Here is a 25,243-nt window from a genome sequence, read left to right as displayed (position 1 = left end):
CAAAACTGTATCTAATGAGCTATTGTTTATAACCAGAAAGAGATCTGAGTCATTAACCACTTATCCTTAATATCATTGATTCAGTGTCCTATGTTGACTATAAAGCAGAGCATTATTGGGTTGAATGAAAACAAAACAGAAAGCATTGTATTGCATGGTTCAAAGCCAGGTCCATACATGGAATACTGTCATCACACCACAAAAATGACTTGATGTAACCAGATATGACAGAGTGGGAACTGGGGTGAGAGTCTGACTCATATACTTGAGTTAAATAGACTAAAATAAGACCTTTCATCTGGAAGAGGTTGGGCCCTTTTCTATAAATGGGCCAAATGATAAATATTCTAGGCTTTGCAAGCTATATGGTCTCTGACCCAACAATTCAACTCTAGTGTTGTAGCACTATATAAATAAATGGGCAAGGCCATGTTCCAATAAGATTTTATTTACAAAAATAAACTTCGGGGGCGCCTGGGTGGCTCAGTGGGTTAAAGCCTCTGCTTTGGCTCAGGTCATGATCCCAGGGTCCTGGGATCAAGCCCCACATAGGGCTCTCTGCTCCATGGGGAGCCTGCTTCCTCCTCTTTCTTTGCCTGCCTCTCTGACTACTTGTGATCTCTGTCAAATAAATAAAATATTTAAAAAACAAAAACAAAAATAAACTTCCATTGGATTGGTCCAAGAGCTTACTGACCCCTTATCTAGAAAATTAAAACAAAGGATATCCAAGACAGCAGTTGGCACTGATTAAAAGACCCAAGAAGAAATCCCCTAGCTCAATTCCAGTCCTGCTTTCTGAATACACTGATTTGACTACTATTGAAGACATGTATTTTTATTTGAAGCAAAACTTCTGCTCTGATCTCCAGTCTTAGTGATTTTCTTTCCATCTATAACCTGAGTTGCCTTAGAGCCAAAATAAAACCCAAGTCAAAAACACCCCTTCTTTTTTCCATGCCTGCCTTCTTACCATCTCTCCTCCAGATTCTTGGGACATTCTAGAACTTAAACAATAGTACCAAATTGGGACATGTCATCCTTGATAGCCAACCAGATACATATAATCTATATTTTTAATTATATTGACTGAAATTAGTGTTTTTAAGCATATTAAATTATGGTGTTTCAAAGCAACTAAATTAATATTTATAAGCCAATGTATAGAACCAGGCATTTTATATTTTATACTAAATTTTTCCCAATGCTTATAAATTTTCTTGATTTCTAAGCATTCTTCCCCAATTTCTCAACTATTTATTATATGCCTTTGTGCTTCATAGATTTTTTTTTCTTTTCAGTGTAACAGAATTCATGTGCTTCATAGATTTTTGTTAAAACAAAACAAACAAACAAACCTCAAATCCTTTGTATGAGAAAAAGATCTACATTCAGCTAGTCATGTGTTCACACACACATGTCACGATGGAATAAAAGTTTAACTGATTTTATTTCCCAGTTCTTATCTTCTGGCCCCCATGGATAAAACTTGGGATAGAAGCTAGAACCACAAAAAATAAATCAGTTTCCCAATTTTATACAAATACTATGAAAATAAAATGTCTTAGGAAAATTAACTGCCTGTGTATGGGATTCTTATCTATCTTCTTAAAAAGAAAAATAAAATATTTTTCAGTAATTTCCATTCCAAGTCAGATTGTGAGATTGAAATGAAAGTGTGTCACTTTTTTCCTTCTAAATTCAGAACACCATCATCACTGAGATTTAAAATGCATTCTTAAGAGACCAACCTTGGTGAAGCAAGATGTGCTTGAAATCACTGGAGGTTAAGACACCGCAATTTCACTTGTGTCTGAACCAACTCCACATAAACAAAAATAAAATGAAACCCCAGTCTGAGATGCTTTGCCATGGTCTAAAAGCAGAAAAAGTTCCCTTGCCTGAACCCAGCCTCCACTTCCTCCCCAACCCAGACAAGTGGGTGTACCAGCTCTGCTGATATGTCAAACATGACCTCTTTACTTCACGAAGAGCCCTGGCTTACCACCTTGCCAAGCTATGATCCCCAAACCAAAAGACCACCACAGGTTGGAGAAAGTAAAATATATAGGATTTCACTGATAGTGAAATATTCAGGACAGGGTCAAAACTCCAGCTCAGTTTCTAATGTAATCTACCTTATGGTTATCTCCATATTAGGAACCATGGTAAAGTGCTTAAAAATTCTTCAAGTGCCTTGGAATTCACCACCCTCAGTATTTGATCTGGTAAAAGTCACCTAAGATTAAAATTAATCAATAAACACATTCCTTCCAAGAAACAGAAATCATCCAAAACCTGCAGAGAACATGACTTTAAGTTTTCAAATGTAACCAGGTAGGTTGATTTTAACTTCATCTCTACCTTCCCCTGTCTGACCCCTGATGAAAAGCAAAAAGCTCTGAAAAACAAGTGGCCTAATTAAGAGATAAAGTAAATGATGCCTTGTGAATAACGAGAAGTTGCAAGATGAGTTTATTATTTATTGGGAGACAGCCTCTCTCTTCTCAGAGGCAAGCTAATTTAACAATATTTAGTGGAGTTTGTAGTATAGTCAAGACAAAGTCAGGCTCCCGATTTCCAACATTAGACATTGTCCACAAAAACCTGTACCAAGGCTAATTCTCTTCTGGTAAAAGTGAGAAAAACAAAAACAAAGGACCAAGAGTAACCTGCTATCCTGATTATTTAAAATATCTACTGCTACCTTTTGGGATCAATGAATGACACACCATCTCCTTTCGGAGTTGAATGAGTCACATACTCAGTGTATAAAATAACTCCAATTGTAATTAATTTAATTTTATTCATTATCTCACTAACTTTAATTTAACTAAGTTTTAATTTAACTAAGTTATCTCACAATTTTTAATTAATTTAATTTTGTTAGTTATTTCACATCGACTAATTCAGGGTTTTAGGAATGAAGAAGCAAAAATGAATAGAAAATTCACTATCTAGGTAGAAATTATAATACAGAAATTACATATATAAAGTTATGGCACCATAATGTAAATCCGGTCTCATGAGTTTAGAATCTGGAGCCTACTTGCTAACCTTCAAAATTTAGAGAGAGTCAATTATCATATGGTTTCACTTATTTGTGGAGCATAAGAAATAACACGGAGGACATGGGGAGATGGAGAGGAGAATGGAGTTGAGGGAAATTGGAGGGGGAGATGAACCGTGAGACACTATGGACTCTGAAAAACAATCTGAGGGTGGGAGGTTGGGGGAGGCTGGTGGTGGGTATTATGGAGGGCACGTATTGCATGGAGCACTGGGTGTGGTGCATAAACAATGAATTCTGTTACACTGAAAAGAAATTAAATTAAATTTAGAGAAAATTATGGATTGAACATGTAATGTCAGGGGTTGCATTAATTAAGATAAGAGCTGCTATTGTAAGAGCTATCAGGGAGCTGAAGCCATAGAGCCTATCTCTGGTTCATAGGATTTTAAAATACCAGTGTCCCTAGTCTGCAGACAGCTCAAACTATCTCCCCCTTGAGTCTTTACCCTCCAGAAATCCTTCATAATCCTCTTCATTCAGCCAACAGGATAAGAAAGAAAGCTATGGAGGAGGCACAATTAACCTTTTAGGCACTATAGCCTGGAGGTAAAAAACTCATCACTTTGTTTATATTTTGTTGGCAAGAACTAGTCACACAGACACGCCCAGATGTAAAAAAAAAAAAAAAAGAAAAGAAAGAAAAGAAAAAGAAAAAGAAAAAGCTGGAAAATGTAGTTTCATCTGGGTAGCTGCTTCCCAGCAACTACACTGAAGAAGAATTTTTGGTGTGCATTTAGCAATGCCTGTCACAATTATTATGGTAGGTGCTATAATGAATCCAAATGTAGCAAGACATAAAGCTAACTATGAATTTGTGCCTTTGCATTGTTCCTTTGTCTAGGTATACGATGACCATTAAAATACGACAAGCAATTCACTCCAAGCTCAGCTAATCAAGACAACTAATATTTTAGGTCATTGTGTGTATTAAGCACGATGCTAATGATATTAACCCACAGTCACTAATCTGTGTATTGAGTTAGTGATTCATAGCAGCATAAGATTGATAGAGATGTATTAACACTCTCTGACCGTAGGTGGCTCGTAATCATAGCATGACATTAGCTGTGTGGCCTGTGGGTAAATAAAGCTCTGCATTTTGATTAGATTTGAGCCTATGAGAAACAAAACTACTCACTCTCAACAAAATTTCTCACCGATATTATTGTGATTTATAGCTTTTTTTGTATGCTTGTTTGTTTTCAGTCAAGTTTGGTCAAAGTTGGATGCTTATTCTTTTGATTCACATCTTAGAGGTTAGTCTCTAAAATCAGTTCCTCCTCTGTATTGTGTCCCAGCATCCTTTAGAGAGTTTTTCCAACCTAGACAGGAGGAACTAGTCACTCCCTTCTCTGGACCTCTACTGACCCTGTAAATATATACTTAAAGATTTTTGCAAGGAGTGAATAAAATCATCTATATAGACATGACTGCACACACAGTAAATGGCTTCCATTTAATGACCTGAAAATTGGAGATCCTAATACTGAATTCATGTAGTTGTTAAGAATATTAGAAACAGGGGTGCCTGGGTGGCTCAGTGGGTTAAAGCCTCTGCCTTCAGCTCAGGTCATGATCCCAGGGTCCTGGGATCGAGCCCCACATCGGGCTCTCTGCTCCACGGGGAGCCTGCTTCCTCCTCTCTCTCTCTCTGCCTGCCTCTCCGCCTACTTGTGATCTCTGTCTGTCAAATAAATAAATAAAATCTTTAAAAAAAAAAAAAGAATATTAGAAACAATGTACATTTTAAAATCTAGAATATTATAGGTCTTCCATGAAAACATATAACATTATTATTATTATTTTGAATATCTCTCTTTTTAACAGTAAAAGCAAAAGTTCTGGGCTCACTCTTTATTACCATAAAAAAGGTAAATGCTGAGGTCATAATAGTTATGAAGAAGTGTTTCTTAGGGAAAAAACAAGCAGTAGAAATTTGTTACATATGAATGGGTACAAAGAGAACAGAATTTTATCACAAACTTTGATTTTAGATAACTCTTGAATTATTTCATCTCATACAAAGTGAAATTAATAGGTTGTCTAGACCAGTCACATCTGCAGATGCTTGGAAATGAAGAGGATGTGAATGCGGGAAAGAAAAATCTAAAAACATCTCCAGATTATGGAGAAGCCTGATATTCTTGATCTCTTTGGCAACGAAATTGCCTCCTAAAAACCACAAGCAGCATTTTCCAGGAAAGAAACAAGCCAACCTCTTCAGTCACTTTCTCTTCAATCTCCCACTCTTGGTGTAACAGAATCCGAAAGAAATTCATGTGACCCGCATTGAGAAAACACCTTTAGAAAACCCTTATTTGGGGAAGTAAGGATTAAAAAAAATTCTCAGAACCTTAAAGATTGACTCATCAGAGTTATATGTTGGAAGTGACTGGCCTCTTAAAATATGTTTTATCTTTGCTAATATTATTATAATATTCATTATTTTTTATCTATGATTTAAAATATAGCAAAAAAAGAAAAAAAAAACACATGACAGTTTACTTTAAAACATCTTGAAGACTCTTCAACTCTCACCTGACTCCCAGCCCATTAGAGAATGTTTGTGTCAAAGTCTTTCCTTTCTGTTTTTTAATCTGAACTTCTCCTTTCTCTTACAGTCTGAATGCCATCTCTATTTCTATAACTTGCTTGCTCTTCCTGTTGTAATAGCGATACCTCATTCCCCATGAATTTTAAAAAGAAACATAAAATCACAGACTTTGAACCAAAATTGACCTTAAAAATAATCCAGATTAACTAGATTAAGAAACATGAGACCCAGGCAAGCTAAAGGGCTTGTCAGAACCCCATAGATAAGGGGGAAAGATCCTGGTTCTTCAGATTCTGGAATGGTATTTTTAAATAATTTTTTTCCTTAAAGATTTTTTTTTTTTTTTTTTTTTTTTGACAGATCACGAGTAGGCAGAGAGAGAGGAGGAGGAGGAGGCAGGCTCCCTGCCGAGCAGAGAGCCCGATGCGGGACTCGATCCCAAGACCCTGAGAACATGACCTGAGCCGAAGGCAGAGGCTTTAACCATTGAGCCACCCAGGCGCCCCTGGAATGGCATTTTTAAAACATATATACAGGGTTGCTTGTGTGGCTCAGTCGTTCAGCATCAGCCTTCGACTCAGGTCATAATCCCAGGGTCCTGGGATCGAGTCCTGCATTGGGCTCTCTGCTAGGTAGGAAGCCTGCTTCTCCCTCTCCTACTCCAACATGCTTGTGTTCCCTCTCTCGCTGTCTCTCTCTCTGTCAAATAAATACATAATAATAAAATAAAGTCTAAAAAATAAAATGTTATATACAGTCCCTCCCTTACCTGAAGGAATATACCCCAAGATCCCAAGTGGATGCCTAAAACTGCAGATAGTACTGAACCTTATATACATACTATTTTTTTTCCTATACTTACATACCTATGACAAAGTTTAATTTATGAATTAGGCACTGTAGGAAAGTAATAACAGTAATAAAAATAGAACAATTATAACAAACAAAAGCTACGTGAATGGGTCTCTTTCTCAAAACATCTTGTACTGTACTCACCCTTCTTGTGATGATGTGAGATGATAAAACGCCTACGTGATGAGATGAAGTGAGGGGAACGATGCGACATTATGACGTAGTTAGGCTACTATTGACCTTCTGACGATTCAACAGAAGTAGGACTATCTGCTTTCAGACGCAGTTGTTAGCCCAGTTGTTAGCCGTAACTGAAACCGTGGAACGAAACTGCGGAAAGCGAAACTGCAGATAAGCGGGAGATTACTGTTCAAATTATTCTGAGAACTCAGCAGTTGGTCTCCCTCCCTGAAGCTGATGCTAAATGTTAGCGTTATATGGAGCATCCATAGGACTAAGCCTTAATAAAAGGTGTGTCCCTTCACTCACTCCTTCCTCAGACATTTACTGATTTGCTCACAGGAAGTGGTGGATACAAACATGAGTAAGACGGAGGCCCTGCCTGGAGGGAGATTACTTTAGTGTAAGGAGACAAGCATGTAATGGCAATAGAGTTACCATTGGTGCTGTGCTAGGTCCTGGGCAAGGTGCCTACAAAAAGTGGAAGTGGCTATTTCTATTAAGGTCAAAAAAGGCTTTATAGGGGATGCCTTGATGCTTAATGTGAATTAAGGCTGGAAAGAAAATATTTCACATGCAGGTGTGGATGGGACTGGAGGGATATCCTAGGCACGGGTGTCACACAGTGTGAACAAAGGCGTGGAGACCTAAACTAGCATGGCACTTTGGGGAGCTCCACTGGCTCCGTGTGCTTGATGCATGGACTATGAGAAAGAGAGTCAGTGAAAGATAAGGCTGTAGAGACAGGAGAATGCTAGACCTCAGAGGACCTCATATTCTGTAAAAAAAAAAAAAAAAAAAAAAAAAAAGCATTCACCTGGCCTGCCCTCCTTGGACATTGGAATCTTGCCTAAAGTTCTCAGGTGTAATCCATTCTGCCTAATAGTGACTTCTAATAGGTACTAGAGGAGATGTTCAATTTGGGACTTGAAGGAAGCATCAGAAAAAATCATGAATGAATCAACTTACATAAAAATTATTTATATTTTGCAATAGAGTTAATTTTTTCTTCATTCACTGCATAAATATTTGTTGACACATAAACTATGGGATAAGCATATCATGGGTTTTCATTTTATTAAAAAATTCAAACATTAAAGGACATATTTTAAATACTAATTTTTTTACTATATTTTTAAAAACATAAATGTTTCAAAGACTAGAGACATTAATGTGAGTTCTTCCTTAATAGGAACTGGCAAAGCAAACAAAACAAAAAAACTCAGCCAAATGTGGCTAGAAAAAGAATCGATTTAGCCACTTCTTTTGTTGTCCACTTTTTGTTCTCTTTCTTCAGATTTTCTTCTGTTCTATATTGAAGTGGTTGCTTTTTTTAAATAATTTTTTTATTTTTTTATTAATATATAATGTGGTCACTTCTTCATATTAACCTTACAATGGATTTTCTACCAAAAATTATTCAAACATCAGATTTTTTAAAAAGATTTTATTTATTTATTTGAGAGAGAGAGAGCACAGAGGGAGAGTAAGAGAGAGAAGCAGACTCCCCATTGAGCAGAGAGCCCAATGTGGGACTTGATCCCAGGACCCTGGGATCATGACCCAAGCCAAAGGCAGACGCTCAACCAACTGAACCACCCAGGCACCCTCAAACATCAGATTTTCTTTTCTTTTTTTTTTTTTTTAAAGATTTTATTTATTTATTTGACAGAGAGAGAGAGATCACAAGTAGGCAGAGAGGCAGGCAGAGAGAGAGTGGGAAGCAGGCTCCCTGCTGAGCAGAGAACCTGATGCGGGGCTCGATCCCAGGACACTGAGACCATGACCTGAGCCGAAGGCAGTGGTTTAATCCACTGAGCCACCCAGGCGCCCCTCAAACATCAGATTTTAAGAATTCTGATCAACCAGTTCCGAAGAATGCTTTTCTCCCCTCAAATACATTCACAGAATGCTGATCACTGATTGCTTATTGTGGCCAGATGCTGTCTGTACTAATAGGGGCCTGAGCTGCTAGACTTTCTATTTGTACATTTCTGCAGCTTTGCCCCCCCACAACACATTTTGGATCCTGTCTGATGATGAGCTTCTCTGTTGTTCCCCATGTTGCTGTAGGTATAGGCTTCTATGCTGCTGTGATTGATGTTGGGTGGAAAGAGAGAATTCCTGTCTGAGCTCAATCCCAAAATACCCACCCTACTCCAGTGTAGACACAGTGTCTCCACCATATGCCTTTCCCTATCTACAGTCCCACTGAGTTTACTATTTAATGCACTCCCTAAACCTCACTGGCTATACAAGTTCCAAATTTCTTAGTTGATTTTCATGAATAAAAGTCTCCATGAGGCTCCATGAAGGTAAGAATGGTGTCCTTTTAAGAGAAAAAATTATGGGTGGCTCAGTGGGTTAAAGCCTCTGCCTTCACCTCAGGTCATGATCCCAGTGTCCTGGGATGGAGCCCCCCACATCAGGCTCTCTGCTCTGCGGGAAGCCTGCTTCCTCCTCTCTCTCTCTCTGCCTGCCTCTCTGCCTACTTGTGATCTCTGTCTGTCAAATAAATAAATAAAATCTTAAAAAAAAAAAATTAAAAAGTTAAGTCCACTTCAAAGAATCTACCACTTAAAGAGTGTTAGAATGCTCTCAGAGTTGGTAATAATACTTTAATAGTAAAACACTATCTGATTCTTGAGTACCAGCAAATAATAGATAACCACATACGATATACTTAATTCAAGCCCAGTACATGGGATTGATAAGCACAACTATGTGCTCAAAATTTTTTAAGGAAGCAGAATTGAGTGGTTAATCTCTAACAACTTGTTGAATATTTACTCTATAACAATTCTACGTGCCTAAAATGAAACTTTTATCTTTTGTTTTAAGCGAAAGTAATGTTTACCAATAGTAAGGCCACTTTCTTCAGGAGCTGAACATTATTTAAGTTATTGAGCAATAGGATAAAAGTTTTATGGTGTTTGTTTTTTCTACTTCTGAAATGTTCTAATTTCATATCTGAACTTAAAAACAGCACCCTCTTTTCTTCCACCCTTGTTTCCTTTCCTCTAATAAATAATGACCCTCTTCCTTAGACAACAAATGATGAATATTGTGAGAGGTTTCTGCTTAGCTACTTACAGTTCCTTACTTCTCTCTGACAGATTAGTGATGGTACCCAAGATACTGGATTTTTACCTGAACATTGTTTCAGATGAAAAAATCATTATTTGCAGAGCTGAAAAAGTTTAAGTAGTTGATTATACCTTACTAAGAATGTAATTAGAAATACCCAAATAAACTGGAAGTCGGTATTTTAAAAACTCCGCAACGGGGTGCCTGGTGGCTCAGTCGTTGAGCATCTGTCTGCCTTCGGCTCAGGTCATGATCCCAGGGTCCTGGGATTTGAGCCCCACATCAGGCTCCCTGCTCAGCGGGAAGCCTGCTTCTCCCTCTCCCTCTCCCACTCCCCCTGTGTTGCATCTCTCGCTGTGTCTCTCTCTGTCAAATAAATAAATAAAATCTTTAAAAAAGAAAAACAAAACAAAACACACACACACACACACACACACACACACACACATAAATCTCCATAAAACAGTGACATCTAGACACTTCAATTTTTCCACTTGAGAATTTTCATGTCATTCAAGAAAAAAATACTTTTTTATATGTCCCCATATGTCTTCTTATAGTGTCTATATTTAACAGTCATAAATCCCCCTTCGCATTATGGCTTAACAACTAAACTTTTTCCTTTCCCCGTACAAGATTTACAAGGAATTTGATGGATTTGACATTTTGACTCTAACAACCAAGCATTCATTAGCCTAAACAAGAATGGAAATAGATCTAGCCTCCCAATTAAGACTTTCTGACCTTAATCATTTAACACATTAATTCTGACAGCTGGAAAATCTTATTCAGAAAAAAATTAGTGTAAGTGGCACGTTTAATTAGAAAAAGCAAGAAGAAGGAGCCTTTTAAAAAGTCAGAATGAACATGCTATCCATTTCATACTTTGCACAACTGTCTCCATTACAAATCACTTTATCTTCTCATCTCTGAAGCATCCCAGACACATTCTTTAACTGTGAATTAGCAAGTGTTTCCTCTGAGTGAGATCTCGGAATCAGTAACGTTTTGAGTGAGTGTGGGAAGTGGGGAAGGAGACAATAGCGTCTACCTGGGACTGCTATAAACTATGGCATAGCAGAACAGGGAATGCTTTCATTCTCTTGGCCTCTGTGTTCCTTGTTATTGTGTAGTGGAGCATTGTTGGGAAATATTTTCTCACCTGGCGTTCCAAGAAATGGAAGGCCCCACAGCTGTTTTACAGTTCTGTCATTGTATATGTGACAGGTCTTATCCTGCTGCCGGAATGAGAAAACAGAACCAGATTTGTGGTCCGAAATCCCTTTCAGAAATGCTGCCATCGTGTGGCACTTTGGAGCTATGACCGGAAGAGTCCTGGAGTGGGTCATGGGGTTCATCTCAACATGGCTCCACTGCAGCAAAACCTATTCCTGTAACTCTCTAAATTTGTATTAAGTCATTCTCGTGGGCACAAAGTAAACCATAGTGAGTCCTGTGGAAATCTTGTTTTTAGAATTTGTTAACTCCCCCCCCCAAATGGACAACATGACGAATTTATGTGGGTGATATGTTTAAAGGGAAAAAACAATTTTTATTTTTTTATTTATTTTTTTTTAAAGATTTTTATTTATTTATTTGACAGAGAGAGATCACAAGTAGACAGAGAGGCAGGCAGAGAGAGAGAGAGAGAGAGAGAGAGGGAAGCAGGCTCCTTGCTGAGCAGAGAGCCCGATGCGGGACTCGATCCCAGGACCCTGAGATCATGACCTGAGCTGAAGGCAGCGGCCCAACCCACTGAGCCACCCAGGCGCCCCGGGAAAAAACAATTTTTAAAAGCAAAACTAAGAAATCTATTTTGAAACTTTATAACCTGTATGCTTTATGTTTTATAGAGATAGCTGCCATCTGAATTATTAAAATGTGTGATTAGGTCCCACTGATTAATAATACCAACTCATTTGGAATGCATCCAAAATAGACATACCCCCACCACCAAATGTACCAAAACCTATGGATTACACTGCAAGAAATTATTTAATCCATATTTCTATTAAAAGCAGCGTTTAGTACACAGGAGCTGACACCTTAGATAGAACTAATAATAAATAAGACCATTTATCTTTAATCTCACATAATTCTTACACTGTGAGATGTGAGGTAAATGAATAGTGTGACCCCCATTTCACGACTGAGAGAAGTAGATGAAGTTAAGTAAGTTAAGTAATCTCAAAACAATATTAAATATTACATATCAAATATTAAATATTTAAAATATTAAATATTTAAAATGGACTCGGAGCTTTGCTACCCCTAGTTTCTCCAGTCCAATATTCAAAATTCATCTGTAATTTTCTTTCATTTAAATACCTTTTAAATACCCAGTAAAGCTTTTTTTGATATAGAAAAATAATTTTCTTTTTATGTATTAAGTAACAAATGTAATATATATTTGGTAGAAAAACTAGAAAAAAAGATGATTCATAAATTAATCCATTCCTGTACAGATGTGCAAATTACCCTTTTGATAATCTAACCTCATCCTAATAACCTATTCCACTTAAAGACATTACAAATGATGAAAACGTGCTCTTCTAAAAATTTCAGGAATAGTTAACACACACAGTGCTTAAAATATGCATGTAATAGCATTGTTAGTTTTACACATAATAATTTATTTAAAACTTTTCACAACCCCCATGAGCAAGGTAATATCAGGTACATTTGACAGAAGAAACAAATACAGGCAGGCTAAGAGATTTGCTCGAGGTCAAACAGGTAATGGATGTCAGTGTGGGACTCAGAGCCACACTCTGGTCCCAGAAGCAGCCTTCTCAAGCAGTTAACACTTCTTCAGAAGCTGCTTTACTTCCGCAGCATATAGAGTAAATTATCATTCTTCTGTCTTATATAGCAAATTACCCAATTCACCACCTCCACACAATTCAAATGGCGCGACAAAAATCCGTGTCCTTGAACGGTCATTGTAAATCCAACTTAAGGGGCATAAACATGGAATTTAGTGTTCGTAATGTCATTCGTCTAAATGACAAACTGCTACATACTTGAAATCAAAACACTGAACCTGGAGTAGCGAAGGATGGAGGGAGCCTCTCTGAACTCTTCCTCCGCCTGAACAAAAGCCTTGCAGCTATTAAGCAAATATAATTGTGAGGCAAATTTGGTTGCATATATTACCTTATCTGTTATTTAACCTGAAAGAAACCAGAATCTATTCCATTTCATTTAAGACTGATTTATATTCTTTTTTTTATCTTCTAATTCAAACATTATAAACTCAAAGAACTAGTCATTCCTCCCCACTTTTTTATAGGACCCCTACATGCCCTTCCATGATGCCAAATGCTAATCCCATAAATGAAAAAGCTAGTTAATGATATTGTACATCAGTAATGTTTGAACTCTAGAGTAGTTTCTATGTGTTTGCTGCTTTGTTTTTTAACCACAAAAACCAGAGGGGGAAGTGTGGGAGCAAGTGGGTTGGGCAGTGGCAAAAAAACCTCATGACACATTTCTCCGCCTCCCTGTGTTAGTGGAGAATGTCTGGAGCAGCATTTAAATTCTGGGAGGTCCTGACTGTCAGCAGCAGGAAGAGAAGGCGAGCAGGGCAGCATCATCCAGGACTGGGCTCTCTTCTCAGCCAGCCACAGAGCAAGGTAATAAGCCCGCACCTCGCTGTCCCAGGCATTCGGCTTCATTTCAGGGTGGGAAAGGCAAGTTGTAAGGAAAAGAGCTGAACTGTAAAGCTGTTAAGCAGACTTATGCTGTTTTAGTCTTTTAATTGAGCATGCCAGATGTATTACAGATTTCCTAGAAGAAAGGTAACTGGGAATTTTGAAAGCCAGTCATTTATACAACTCAAAAATGCTTGGAGTCCTCAAAAGAACTGAAAGATTTCTTCCAGTCAGGAAAAAAAAAGAAAAATTCTATGCCCCTTTTCAATGACTATATATATTATTTTTAATGGGTAGATGGCTGTGGAAGCATTTAAAAGGAAAAGTATCTTTAGTGGCAATGTAAGCTAATAATTATGCAATGTTTCAGTGATAAAATGTATCCATCCTATTTTCAAGGAAAATAAAAACCCTTTCTGAATATTTCACTTCTGTATTTAGCTGTTAAATTCCTCACCAAGATAGCTGTATGACACTATGCAGACTTATTATCATGAATAGAAAAGCTGTTGACTTTTTTCAGTGTTTTGGTTTTTGTTTCAAATTTCTAGAATGCCTTTCTTAAATAACTGAGCATTGAGACAGCTTCATTTTACCCAAGTAGTACCTTTTTAATAATTTAAGTTAAAAATCACACTTAAAATGCATGCTGGAAAAGTGAAGAAAGCAAGTTGCTTTCTATAGTTTTATTTTCTCTCTCTCTTTGTGTTTTTCTTCCCTGAGAAATAAACATTCCAACAGCAGCTTATTATTTTAATTCAATTACTAATGATCTGTTTTTAGGTTAAGATAGCTGAGCTGTCACGTAGTAATGGTATAATCCCTGGGACTCTAAATCTTTTTTTTTTTTCTTTTAAGGTTTTATTTATTTATTTATTTGTCAGAGAGAGAGCAGAAGCACATGGAGAGCTCCGGGCAGAACAGGCAGAGCAGGCAGAAGGAGAAGCAGGCTCCCTGCTGAGCAAGGAGCCCCATGTAGGACTCCATCCCAGGGCCCTGGGATCATGACCTGAGCCGAAGGCAGGTGCTTAATTGACTGAGCCACCCAGGTGTCCCTGGAATTCTAAATCTTTTTTTTTTTTTTTTAAGATTTTATTTATTTATTTGACAGACAGAAATCAGAAGTAGGCAGAGAAGCAGGCAGAGAGAGAGGGGAAAGCAGACTCCCTGCTGAGCAGAGATTCCCGATGTGGGGCTCGATCCCAGGACCCTGGGATCATGACCTGAGCCGAAGGCAGAGGCTTTAACCCACTGAGCCACCCAGGCGCCCCCCTGGAATTCTAAATCTTAAAGCTGAATATAGACTTGTGAGATTCCTCTCTCCCTTGCCTAATAGTGAGAGATGGAGTAAAGAGGAGGCATTACAAATAGCAACTCAAAAGGCCATGGTGATCAAAACACAGGTTTTCTCCAAAAGGTAGAAAATATTCTACAGGAAATATATTTTATTTGTAATGATTTTGTAGTGTAGTAGCATAAACAGGTATCACTGTTTTACCCTACAAAGAAATCAAATATTCCTTACAAAATGTTTTGCAGGAAAAATCACCATGAAAATTGCGGTGATTTGCTTTTGCCTCTTAGGCATTGCCTATGCGATTCCGGTGAGTACAACTGAATCTTAAAGGATATTTCTCAAAATAAATGAATTGTGTGCTCTCCTGTGCTAGGAACACATTCACATTGTAATCTCTCTTAATCTTTTCTGTTTCAAAGATTAAGCAGGCCGATTCTGGGAGCTCTGAGGAAAAGCAGGTAAGCATCTTTCAGGTTTATCATGCAGTCAGATGATTTGTGCAGCTGCACGAGAGGCACTACAAACATATTTGTTGCCATTTTACTTATTTTCATAGTCATGCTGTTAATTCATAAGTATTTATTGACTACCGGCTTTCAACCTAGGCCAGTACTAAGCACAGTTACAGATGGTCACCGACTTAACGACGGTTCCATTTACAATTTTTCAACTTCATGATGGTGGGTGAGCCATATGCATTTAATGGAAACCATACTTCAAATTTTGAATTTAGATCTTTTCCTGGGCTACCGATTTATGGAACAATACTTTCTTGGGATGCTGGGCAACAGCAGTGAGTCACAGCTCCCAATCAGCCAGGCCATCACAAGGGTAAACACCGATATGCTTTCAACCATTCCATACTCACACAACAATTCCATTTTTCACTTTTAGTATTCAATACATTAAATGAAATGTTCATGACTTTATAATAAAATGGGCTTTGTGTTAAGTGCCTTTTGCCCAACTGCCAACTAATGTAAACACTCTGAGCATGTTTAAGCTAGGCTAAGAGGGGCTATGATGCCCAGCAGTTTAGGTGTAATAAATCCATTTTGGACCTACCATATTTTCAGCATGTGATGGGTTTACTGGGACATACTCCCATTGCAAGCTGAGGAGGATCTGTATAGCCTTTAGTAAATACACACTGTTAACACCAAACTAGTTCTTTGGGCCATTATCATTTGTGTAAAAGGAATTCTATGAAGTCATGTGACTTTTTCTTTCCATGAGTCAACATACTGTACTAGACGTAGAAAATTCCGTCCTTTGCTTACTGAGTTTAAAATCTGTCTCACACATTGGACAGTTTGTATGATTCATAATATCTCCTAAGGTATTGGCTAAGAAACCCATTACAAAAAGAAAGGTTTTTATGCTGTTTGGATCTGTTATGCTTGTCAGCTGACTTTAACAATTTCCTAACCAAACCTAAGACCAAATCAATAGATGTACATGCCCTTCCAAAATGGGTGAAACTGTGCCAGCCAAACAACAAATGGGCATTGTTCTGAGAAGCTCAAGCTAAAAGGCACACAGAGTTCAATCCCAGATAAACAGAATAAAGGCCTGTATAGAGTTGCCTGGGGTCACTGAAAAGAGATTGCTGAATGAAGACATTAGGCGAAGTTTGCTGCATGTGTTTGGGTGCACAACTAGGTAGGTAGAGGCATGTCTGTTTTCCAGCTGATTTGAGAAAACAAATACTGAAGCATAGTAATAGGACAGAAAAATTAACATTTACAGAGAAGATAAGAGTTCACACTATATGAGGCAAGAATTGGTGACTTTTTCATAGAATTAATGTGGCACATAAAGCTATAACAGTATAAAATTATTCAATTACATTTAGGACATAAGTGAAGAGCTCAACCTTCCAGAATCCTAGAAATTTAGAGCTAGTTGGAAATACGTGAAAGTTATAAGGCTATCCCTCTGAAGATGAACATTGTTATCTGCGAGTGTTATGACTATCAGGGGGGTTTTAATCTGTTTGTTTTGTTCACCTATATTGTCCTCATGTTACCTTGTTTTAAATCATAAATTTAACTTATAAATGCCTTCTGAGCACATATTACATGTAGCAGCAGGAAATATATATATTAAATATATATAAATTATAACATATTTACATATCCTCTTTATATTTTTTTAAATTTAAAAAAAAAAGAGGGAAACTTGGAACTCCTCTAGAACTGTAGTTTCACATCTTTTAAGGCAAGGAACCCTTTCCTCCAGCAAAAGCTTTCAGAGAAGCCCACTATGAAGCTGCTCTAGTTGGAGCCAGCCCTGGAGAAAAGACCCAAGTGCTCCTGACTGGTTGCCTCCCTGCCCCTCCCCCACCGGTGGCTGGCTGTGAAAGGGACCCATGGAACTGGCCAGGGCTCTCATTCTCAAGGACAGGGAAGGGAAGGGATTGGCTCTGGGTGATACAGCCTATCAGATGACACTTACTCAGAGCAATTTCCATTCCTCTGTCCTAGGATAGTCATTTTCCAGATAAATAACTTGGCTAAAGGAAAGACCATTCCGCTCATGCCTCTGGCACCTTGGAGCAATGGAACTTCTGTGCCATGATGTTAATATTATAATAATATTATAGTTCTGCATGGTCCACCCAGAGCGCAACTAGACACATGTGGCTACTGAACTCACAACGTAGCTACTGCAACTGAGGAACTGAATTTTTTATTATATTCCATTTAAATTAAATTAAACAACCATATGTTATACGACCGGAGGATACTCTATCAGACAACCAGCCTCAGAGAGTTCCTCCTTGTTCCATAGAGGGAGCAGTGAAGATCACCACTAATTAAGGGCACCTCTGCTTTAGACGTGCTTTATCTGAGGGGATATTTCAGCTAGCAAGCACAGGACAGGAATGCCCGGTGTCCAGCAGGCACAGAATGCCTCATTGAGAAGAACTGGTCTGCATGGGTTTGAACCCCGACCCTGCCACGTAATTTCTTTGCGGCTGAGTTTCTCTCGATCTGTAAAATGGGAATAATGATACCTATCTCACAGGGGGTTGAGAAGATTAAATGAATATTTGCAAATCACTTTGAAAGGATGCCTGATCTAAGGCAGTACTATATAAGCGTGTATTAAATGAATCTGCAGGAGAAAGGAAATGTTATAAGAGGTGTCTCAGGCTCTGGTTGACCATAGAGAGGCATATTATGCTTATCTATCAAGATCAGTGAAGTACAGTTGTTTTTTCAGTTTATCACTTAGAGATCCTTATGTTTCTTTCTTTAATAATGACAAATATGCAACATTTTTTGTAGCTTTACCACAAATACCCAGGTGCTGTAGCTACATGGCTAAAGCCTGACCCATCTCAGAAGCAGACTTTCCTAGCACTACAGGTATTTTTAATTTTAACTAACTTTAAGAATTAAATTTCTCGCAATTAAAGAACAACAACAAAAAGCAGCCATCATGCAGGCCATTCAGGCCAATTAAACAGATCCTGCCTGCCTGTCTGTAAATGTGAGCTTAAGATAGCAATTGATCTGGTTATGTCAGCTTTTCCCCACTTCAAGCCACCCACTTATGAGGCTGAAAAATAAGACCTGCTTTGGATAGAAAAGGCTAACTTTTGAATTAAAATATGAGATATGTTTGATATAAACTGATATGTGTCCCTCCTTCTTCAGAACACTGTGCTCTCTCAAGAAAATGATGATTTTCAACAAAAGGTGAGTCCTCACCGTGAGTCAGGAGCCGACCATGCCCTAGAGAGATGAAAGAAGCCACTCTTTCTCTTCATGACAAGGCCTGAGTTTGATTGCAACAATATTCTATTAGCAAATGTTACAGTAAATTGCCAATTTAAAACCTGCTCAAAAAAAAAAATGTATTTACTAACCTTTAGAAATACCAGGTTTCATTATCATATGGTCTCTCTGATAGGAGGAATTTGAGAGGCAGGACAGGGGGCTGTTGGGGGCAGGGAGGGAAAAAAGGAAACAAGATGGGATTGGGAGGGAGACAAACCATAGGAGACTCTCAATCTCAGGAAACAAACCGAGGGTTGCTGTGGGGGTTGAGAGGGAGGGACAGGGTGGCTGGATGATGGACATTGGGGAGGGTATGTACTATGGTGAGTGCTGTGAATTGGGTAAGACTGATGATTCACAGACCTGTACCCCTGAAGCAAAAAATACATTATATGTTAATAAAAAAAAAAAAAAGAAAGAAAGAAAGAAAGAAATACCAGGTTTCTTCAGATAAGTTTAGTGTGGCAGGTAATGTTTACTAATGTCTGTTATTTGAAATAGTAAGCCTCTTAACATTTTCTTTAAGGTATTTTGTCTTATCTACTATCTGTCTTATCTTATTATGTCTTATCTACTATCTGATAAGCATCTAATAATGCCTACGAAAGCCAATTTTATCTCAGGGGAACATTTCCGTTCCTAACGTAATGGTTTATGTGACAGCTATTGTTTTTTATTAAGACTATTGATATATTTGCTAAACAAAGAGATAAGTTAAATTTGTTTTCCTTGACGTCTGTTTAAATATGCAAAGAATCTCTAACTAAGAAAGCTCGATAAATAATCCAGTTTATTTGCTAATCAGAAGTTTAATAGATATTCACTGATTAATTTGGTTGACAGCTTTGAGTTGCAGTTGACAGACTAGCATAATGGAGTCACCTCTTGCTTATGAATGCTGATAAGGGGGTGGTTTTAGGTTTGGGGATATGCATTAACTCATGGATGCTCCAATCTCCTGAGAATTCTCATTTCAAATAAAAATTAATCTCACAATTATGTATCTGTATTCATTTCATCATTGAATTTGGTAATTTAAATAATGTCTAATATGAATAAGGAAAAGCAATGTTATCCATGGAAACATGATACTCACATATATGGCTTGAAAATGTCTATGAAAGTAATTATTTGTGGAAAAGCAAGAAAAATACCTCAGATTATGATTCCATTCATCCTGGTGTTAAAAAAGAAGTTGGAAGATACTCACTTTGCTCATAGAAACCACTGAATACATTGTTGCAAATGCAAAGATTCTGAAACCAAATTAGTCTGTAAGACAAATGCACCAGGAAAGACTAAGGGAAAATAAAACCATTACCCCAATTTTTCTGGCCATCTTGTTTTTTAGACCCTCTCAAGCAAGTCCGATGAAAGCCATGAGGATGTGGATGACGATGACAGAGACGATGTGGACAGCCAGGATTCTGTGGATTCCAATGATGTAGATGATGACTCTAACCAGTCTGATGAGTCTGACGAAGTGGTCACTGATTTTCCCACTGACATTCCAGCAACCCAATTTTTCACTCCAGCTGTCCCCACAAGAGACTCAAATGATGGCCGAGGTGACAGTGTGGCTCATGGACTGAGGTCCAGATCGAAGAAGTCCCACACATATGAAGTCCAGGTAAATCCTTAAACAGACACATAAGATATTTATGATTTGAGCCCTATTCTAGGAAACCAGAGTGTGTCTATTCACATTCATTTATTCATTCATTCATTCAGTAGGAATTATTTTATGACTTTTTAAAGTTTTTTAAAATTTATTTTAGAGAGAGAGCAGGAGGAGGGGAAAAGGGGAGGAAGAGGGACAAGCAGGCTCCACCCTGAGCTTACAACCTGAGCCAAAATCAAGAGTCTGGCACTCAACCGACTGAGCCACCCAAGTGCCTCTAATTTATGACTATTGAACATGAAACCTTTTTTCACTTGGTGATTTTATGTTTAAGTTCATGCAATTTCTCCCTACTTTTGTCTCTCAGTCACAATGATCTTTTCCCAAATCCTGGCTCTAAAGCATTTATTCTATTCACTTTTTTAGATTAAAGAAAACAATTTTGGAAAACAGCAATTATTTTCACAATATAATGATCATGCTTTGAAGTTCAATACCTGAGATGAACTGTAGGGTTGCAAATTTTGCTTAATCTATAGTTGAAGGATCTGAATTTGACACATAGCCTTTCCACTTACTAATCGTTTTACTTTTAAACTTTCAGTTCACTTTCCCTTTATGTAAAACAGAGATCATGAGACCTACATCATAGTCTTTATCATATGCATAATTGATGTATCTATTAAACTAAAGGAAATGAATATGTGAATAGACTCAGTTAAAAACAAAGTAACACGCTAGTCCTGTTTCCTGCTGCAGCCAAATTTAGACAATTTTCAGTATAATTGGTCTAAAAGTTAGAAAACAGAATTAGACTGTTCCCATCCTTGGTTCTTCATTTAATTCTTCTCCCGCTTGTTCTGTGATTCAGTATCCCGATTCTACAGAGGAGGACTTGACATCACTTGTGAAAAGTGAGAGTACGGAAGATGACTTCAATGCCGTCCTTCTTTCCCAGACAGTGCGGGGAACTTCTGACGGGGACAGCCACGCAAGATATAGTCAGGAGGCCAGTCAGATGGATGACCATAGTATGGAAACCAAGAGCCGCAGGTACACCAGGGAGTATAAGCTGAGAGCAAGTGATGAGAGCAGTAAGCACTCCCATGAGATTGGTAGTCAGGAAAATTCTGAAGTCAGCAGTGAACTCAGCAGCCAAATTGTTCAAAGCCACGAAAATGAGCAAGTCCTAGACTCTGGGAGTGTGGAAGAAGATAAGCACCTGAAACTTCGCATCTCTCATGAATTAGACAGTGCATCTACTGAGGTCAATTAGATGGAGAAAATGCAATTTCTTACTCTGCTTTTAGTAAAAACAAAAAATACACTGTAGCGGGATGGGAGACAATATGAAATGCTTATTTCTCAGCTTAGTTGGTGAAGGTATATGTATACGGATCTGGAAAGAGATACCAGTTTTGATCATTAGTTTAGTGTGTGGCTTCATGGTAACAGCCTTGTAAACTAAAAGCTTCAGGGTTTGGTCTATGTTCTTTTCATATGAGAAACGCAAGCTGTCACTGCATTGTAATGTTTGCTCTTCTTTCTTCTTTTATGAATACAAATTTATGTAGAAACAAACAAAATACTTTTACACACTTATAAAAAGAGAATATAAAACTTTATGTCACTATAACATTTGTTTTTTAAATTAGTGTATATTTGGTTGTGATTATTTTTTGTGTGTGTGTGAATAAATCTTAGTCTTAAATATAATGAGTTTAGTGGTATCTTTTTCTTTTTCTTCTTTTTCTTTTCTTCTTTTTATTTTCCCGCAACTTTATTGAAATATAAATGATGTATAACATTGTGTAAGTGTAAAGTATAGCACATGACGATTTGATACACTCATACTGAAGATGATCACCACCATTGCACTAGCTAACACCTCTATCTTGTCACCTTCTCGGTCCTGTTACATAACCATCATTTCTTTTTTGTAGTGAGAGCATTCAAGATACACTGTCTTAGCTATCAGTTACTACTTTAGTGAACCTGCTAAGCTTAGTTGAGAGCAATCCAGGGTTTGACGGGTCAACCGTACAGATTCTGGCTGAGTTAAAGTTCCTAGTTACAGAAACAGAATTCAAGTTGGGGTTGATATTCAGCCAGAAATCCTCCAACCATGCAGGACTCTTTAACCCAGGGAAACACCTTTTTCTCATTTTTACAAAGCTGATATAAAAGCTAACGAAATCCTAGCTGTAATCACAAATCAATTTTATTGTTTTTCATCACTCACCAGTAATTTGCTCAGTAAATTTATTGCTTTGTTGTCCTTGGATGAAAATTTGATAGGTTCCGTAGCAGTTTTTTCCCTAGCTATTTTGATCAACCATAGATAATAAACAGTCCTCTTGTATTGGAAAAATTTTTAAAGGCAGTTTCAGGTAATAAGCAAGATTTTCAATTTCATTCAAAACTGAAAGTTCTGGAAGCCTGAAGTGGGACAATAATCTTTCTTCCATGTCTTGCTCCTCTGCTCTTTCTAAAACTAGACATTTCACTTGGAAATTTTAAAATTCTCTATTAAGTAGCTTCTAGGACAAAAAGGGAAAAATTAAGGGGCAGAATTTCTAAAAAAAGAATCATAATGAAAACACAAAATCAATAGATTGTAGTTAAATCAGTGATCACAGAAAAGCCATGGTCTTAAATTCATGCAGCAACAAGCACATTAAAAAATGAAAACAAAGAGGCGCCTGGGTGGCTCAGGGGTTTAAGCCTCTGCCTTCGGCTCACATCATGGTCTCAGGCTTCTGGGATCGATACCCGCATCAGGCTCTCTGCTCAGCTGGGAGCCTGCTTCCCTCTCTCTCTCTATGCCTGCCTCTCTGCCTGCCTCTCTGCCTACTTGTGATTTCTGTCTGTCAAATAAATAAAATCTTTAAAAAGAAAAAAGAAAAGAAATAAATTGAGCTCCTATCTTACAAATTAGAAAAGAACAAAAAAGTGAAGCAAAATAAAGGGAAAGAAGGAAATAATAAATTTAAAAGCAAAAGTAATGAGGTAGAGAAGAGAAAAATAGTAGAAACTAATAAATGAAAATGCCAGCTTTTTGTAAAAGCAACAACAGCAAAATAGATAAAACTTTAACTCACTCAGTAAAGGAAGAAAGGCAGAAAAAAACAAATAAGAAATACAAGCAAGAAGATAACCAATGACACTGGTAAGTTTTTAAATTTTGAAAGAGACTACTTTACACAACTCCATACAAATAAAATGGAAGACCTAAGTAACTTGGATTATTTTCTAAGAAAATACAACTTATCACCATTGGCCTTGCTATATGTAGAAAGCATAGACAGATTTCTATAGAGGAAAGAGAAAAAGTTACCAAGGAACTAACTATAAAGACTAGATCCAAATGATTTTACAGGGAAATTCTATGAAACCTTCAAAGACCAGATAAGCCCAATCCCAGTTAAATTGTAGCACAGAAGGAAAACTCTCAAATGATCTCTAAGAAACAAATATAATTCTGACACACACCTGGTTAGATTACAAACACACGCACATACACGAAAACTATAAAACAGTCTTACTCATGACTAGCAACGGAACAATTCTAAATAAAACGTCAGCAAACAGAATCTAAAATCAAGTTTAAAGACTGCGTCGTAATCAAGAGGGGCTTATCCCCAGACAATGAAGCTTCAATATTAGTAATTCATTCCTATAGTTCATCATGTAGTTAGATCTAAGAACAAAGATGTTATGCGATTAGATAGATGTAGAGATGACAAAAAGGACTTTGCGTTAGTGAGCTATTACCAGGATGAAAATAGTGAGTAATTAACAGCCCCAACAGCTCAGTGACTTACAGGGTCGAATACTTTTCTTGTTCTCACTCACCAGTCTGTGGGTTAGTAGGGATGCTTATGCTTCAGGCTTCAGGATGGACTCAGGTCTGCTCCCCACGCTTCTCCATTTGAGATCAGCAACTATCAGAGGCCTGTCTTTCGGATGGTAGAGATGGAAACACAAGAGGGGTGAGCAGAAACATATGATGTTTCAGACTCTGAACTTGACACACTACTACTATTGATCGTTTAAAGCAAGCCACATGCTTACACCCAAAACCAGTGTACAGGTGAAGTATTTTCTCCCAACAATAAATCATGATAGAAGAAGGGAAAAAAGAAACAATTGTGAACACATAGTAAAATGTAACACAGCCTTTGACAAATTTCAATACTCATTCTTAATTTCAGAAAAATAACATAAAAATTAAGATATACTTTCTTAATACGATGAAATATTTTATACCTCAGTTTAAAAACCAGCATCCTACTTAGTGGAGAAAAAATTTTCATTAAGATCAAGGACAAAGCAGTTATGTCCTCTGATGTCTTCTATGTCCTTTGATATGCTTTGATATGTAGCAAAGTATTAGAGATAAAAGTTAATAATCATAAACATTCAGATGCGTAAAACTTGAGAAAGATGAGATATAAATTATATCTCTATGTAAATCATGTAATACTACACTTAGAAAACAAAGAATCAGTACTAAAGATAATAATTTCTGTAAAGTACCATAATATAAAGTTTACCTGAAACATATACATAAAAATGCAAACAGTAACCATTTAAAAGATACAATGTCATTCAATATAGAAACAAAAAAGGATAAAATACTTAAGGAAATGTGCCAAAACTGTATTAGAAAAACTTCAGTAAGTGAAAAAGCTAAAAAAAAGCTTGAAGCTAAAAAAGGCTTGAAGAAATCAAAAGACATCATTTGTTCTCATATAAAACAACTCAACACCATAAAGATGACAATCCTCTCCAAGTAATACATAAATGTGATTCCAATTAAAATAAAGGTAAACTTTTTCCTAGAGTGATGCAAGCTAATTCTAAAGTTCATATGGAAAAATAAACATGTAATAATGGAAGAAAAATCCTGAAAAATAAAAGCTGTAAGAGAGGACTAGCCCTAACACGTATTAAATCAGACTATAAATCCTCTCTAATAAAAACACTGTGGTACGGGCAAACAAACAGAGTGGGAAGGGAATAGAAAATCCAAAAATAGACCCAAATACATATGGAAACTACTAGAGGGCATCCAAGATAACTTGGGGAAAAAATGGACTTTTAAATAAATGGTGTTGAGTGACTGGATATTCATT

General features: G+C 37.3%; 1 protein-coding gene across 2 annotated transcripts; it reads left to right on the top strand.

Moving 5' to 3' along the window:
• The first annotated feature begins 13,253 nt into the window (after window positions 1-13,253).
• Window positions 13,254-21,817, top strand: LOC111155535 (secreted phosphoprotein 1). Of its 2 annotated transcripts, XM_022515714.1 has the most exons (7): window positions 13,266-13,381; window positions 14,939-15,003; window positions 15,116-15,154; window positions 17,990-18,070; window positions 18,362-18,403; window positions 19,836-20,114; window positions 20,977-21,816. In XM_022515714.1, the coding sequence occupies exons 2-7, from the start codon at window positions 14,950-14,952 to the stop codon at window positions 21,379-21,381; spliced, it is 900 nt and encodes a 299-aa protein (XP_022371422.1). In that variant the 5' UTR covers window positions 13,266-13,381; window positions 14,939-14,949; the 3' UTR covers window positions 21,382-21,816. The 2 variants fall into 2 exon arrangements, with proteins under 2 accessions (XP_022371432.1, XP_022371422.1); XM_022515724.1 differs by lacking the exon at window positions 17,990-18,070 and having other exon boundaries at window positions 13,254-13,381; window positions 20,977-21,817.
• The last annotated feature ends 3,426 nt before the right edge of the window (window positions 21,818-25,243 follow it).

Source organism: Enhydra lutris, unplaced genomic scaffold, assembly GCF_002288905.1.
Source record: "Enhydra lutris kenyoni isolate GAN:26980312 unplaced genomic scaffold, ASM228890v2 scaffoldscaffold3, whole genome shotgun sequence".
Taxonomy (NCBI): domain Eukaryota; kingdom Metazoa; phylum Chordata; class Mammalia; order Carnivora; family Mustelidae; genus Enhydra; species Enhydra lutris.
The sequence above is the reverse complement of the archived record's forward strand: the minus strand, read 5'-3'. Positions and strand labels throughout refer to the sequence as shown.

Excerpts from the sequence above, each read along its gene's own strand:
- LOC111155535 (XM_022515714.1), top strand. The coding sequence starts at position 14,950 with ATGAAAATTGCGGTGATTTGCTTTTGCCTCTTAGGCATTGCCTATGCG. Across the intron at positions 15,004-15,115 it reads GCATTGCCTATGCGATTCCG|ATTAAGCAGGCCGATTCTGG; the intron begins GTGAGTACAACT and ends TCTGTTTCAAAG. Across the intron at positions 15,155-17,989 it reads GGAGCTCTGAGGAAAAGCAG|CTTTACCACAAATACCCAGG; the intron begins GTAAGCATCTTT and ends CATTTTTTGTAG.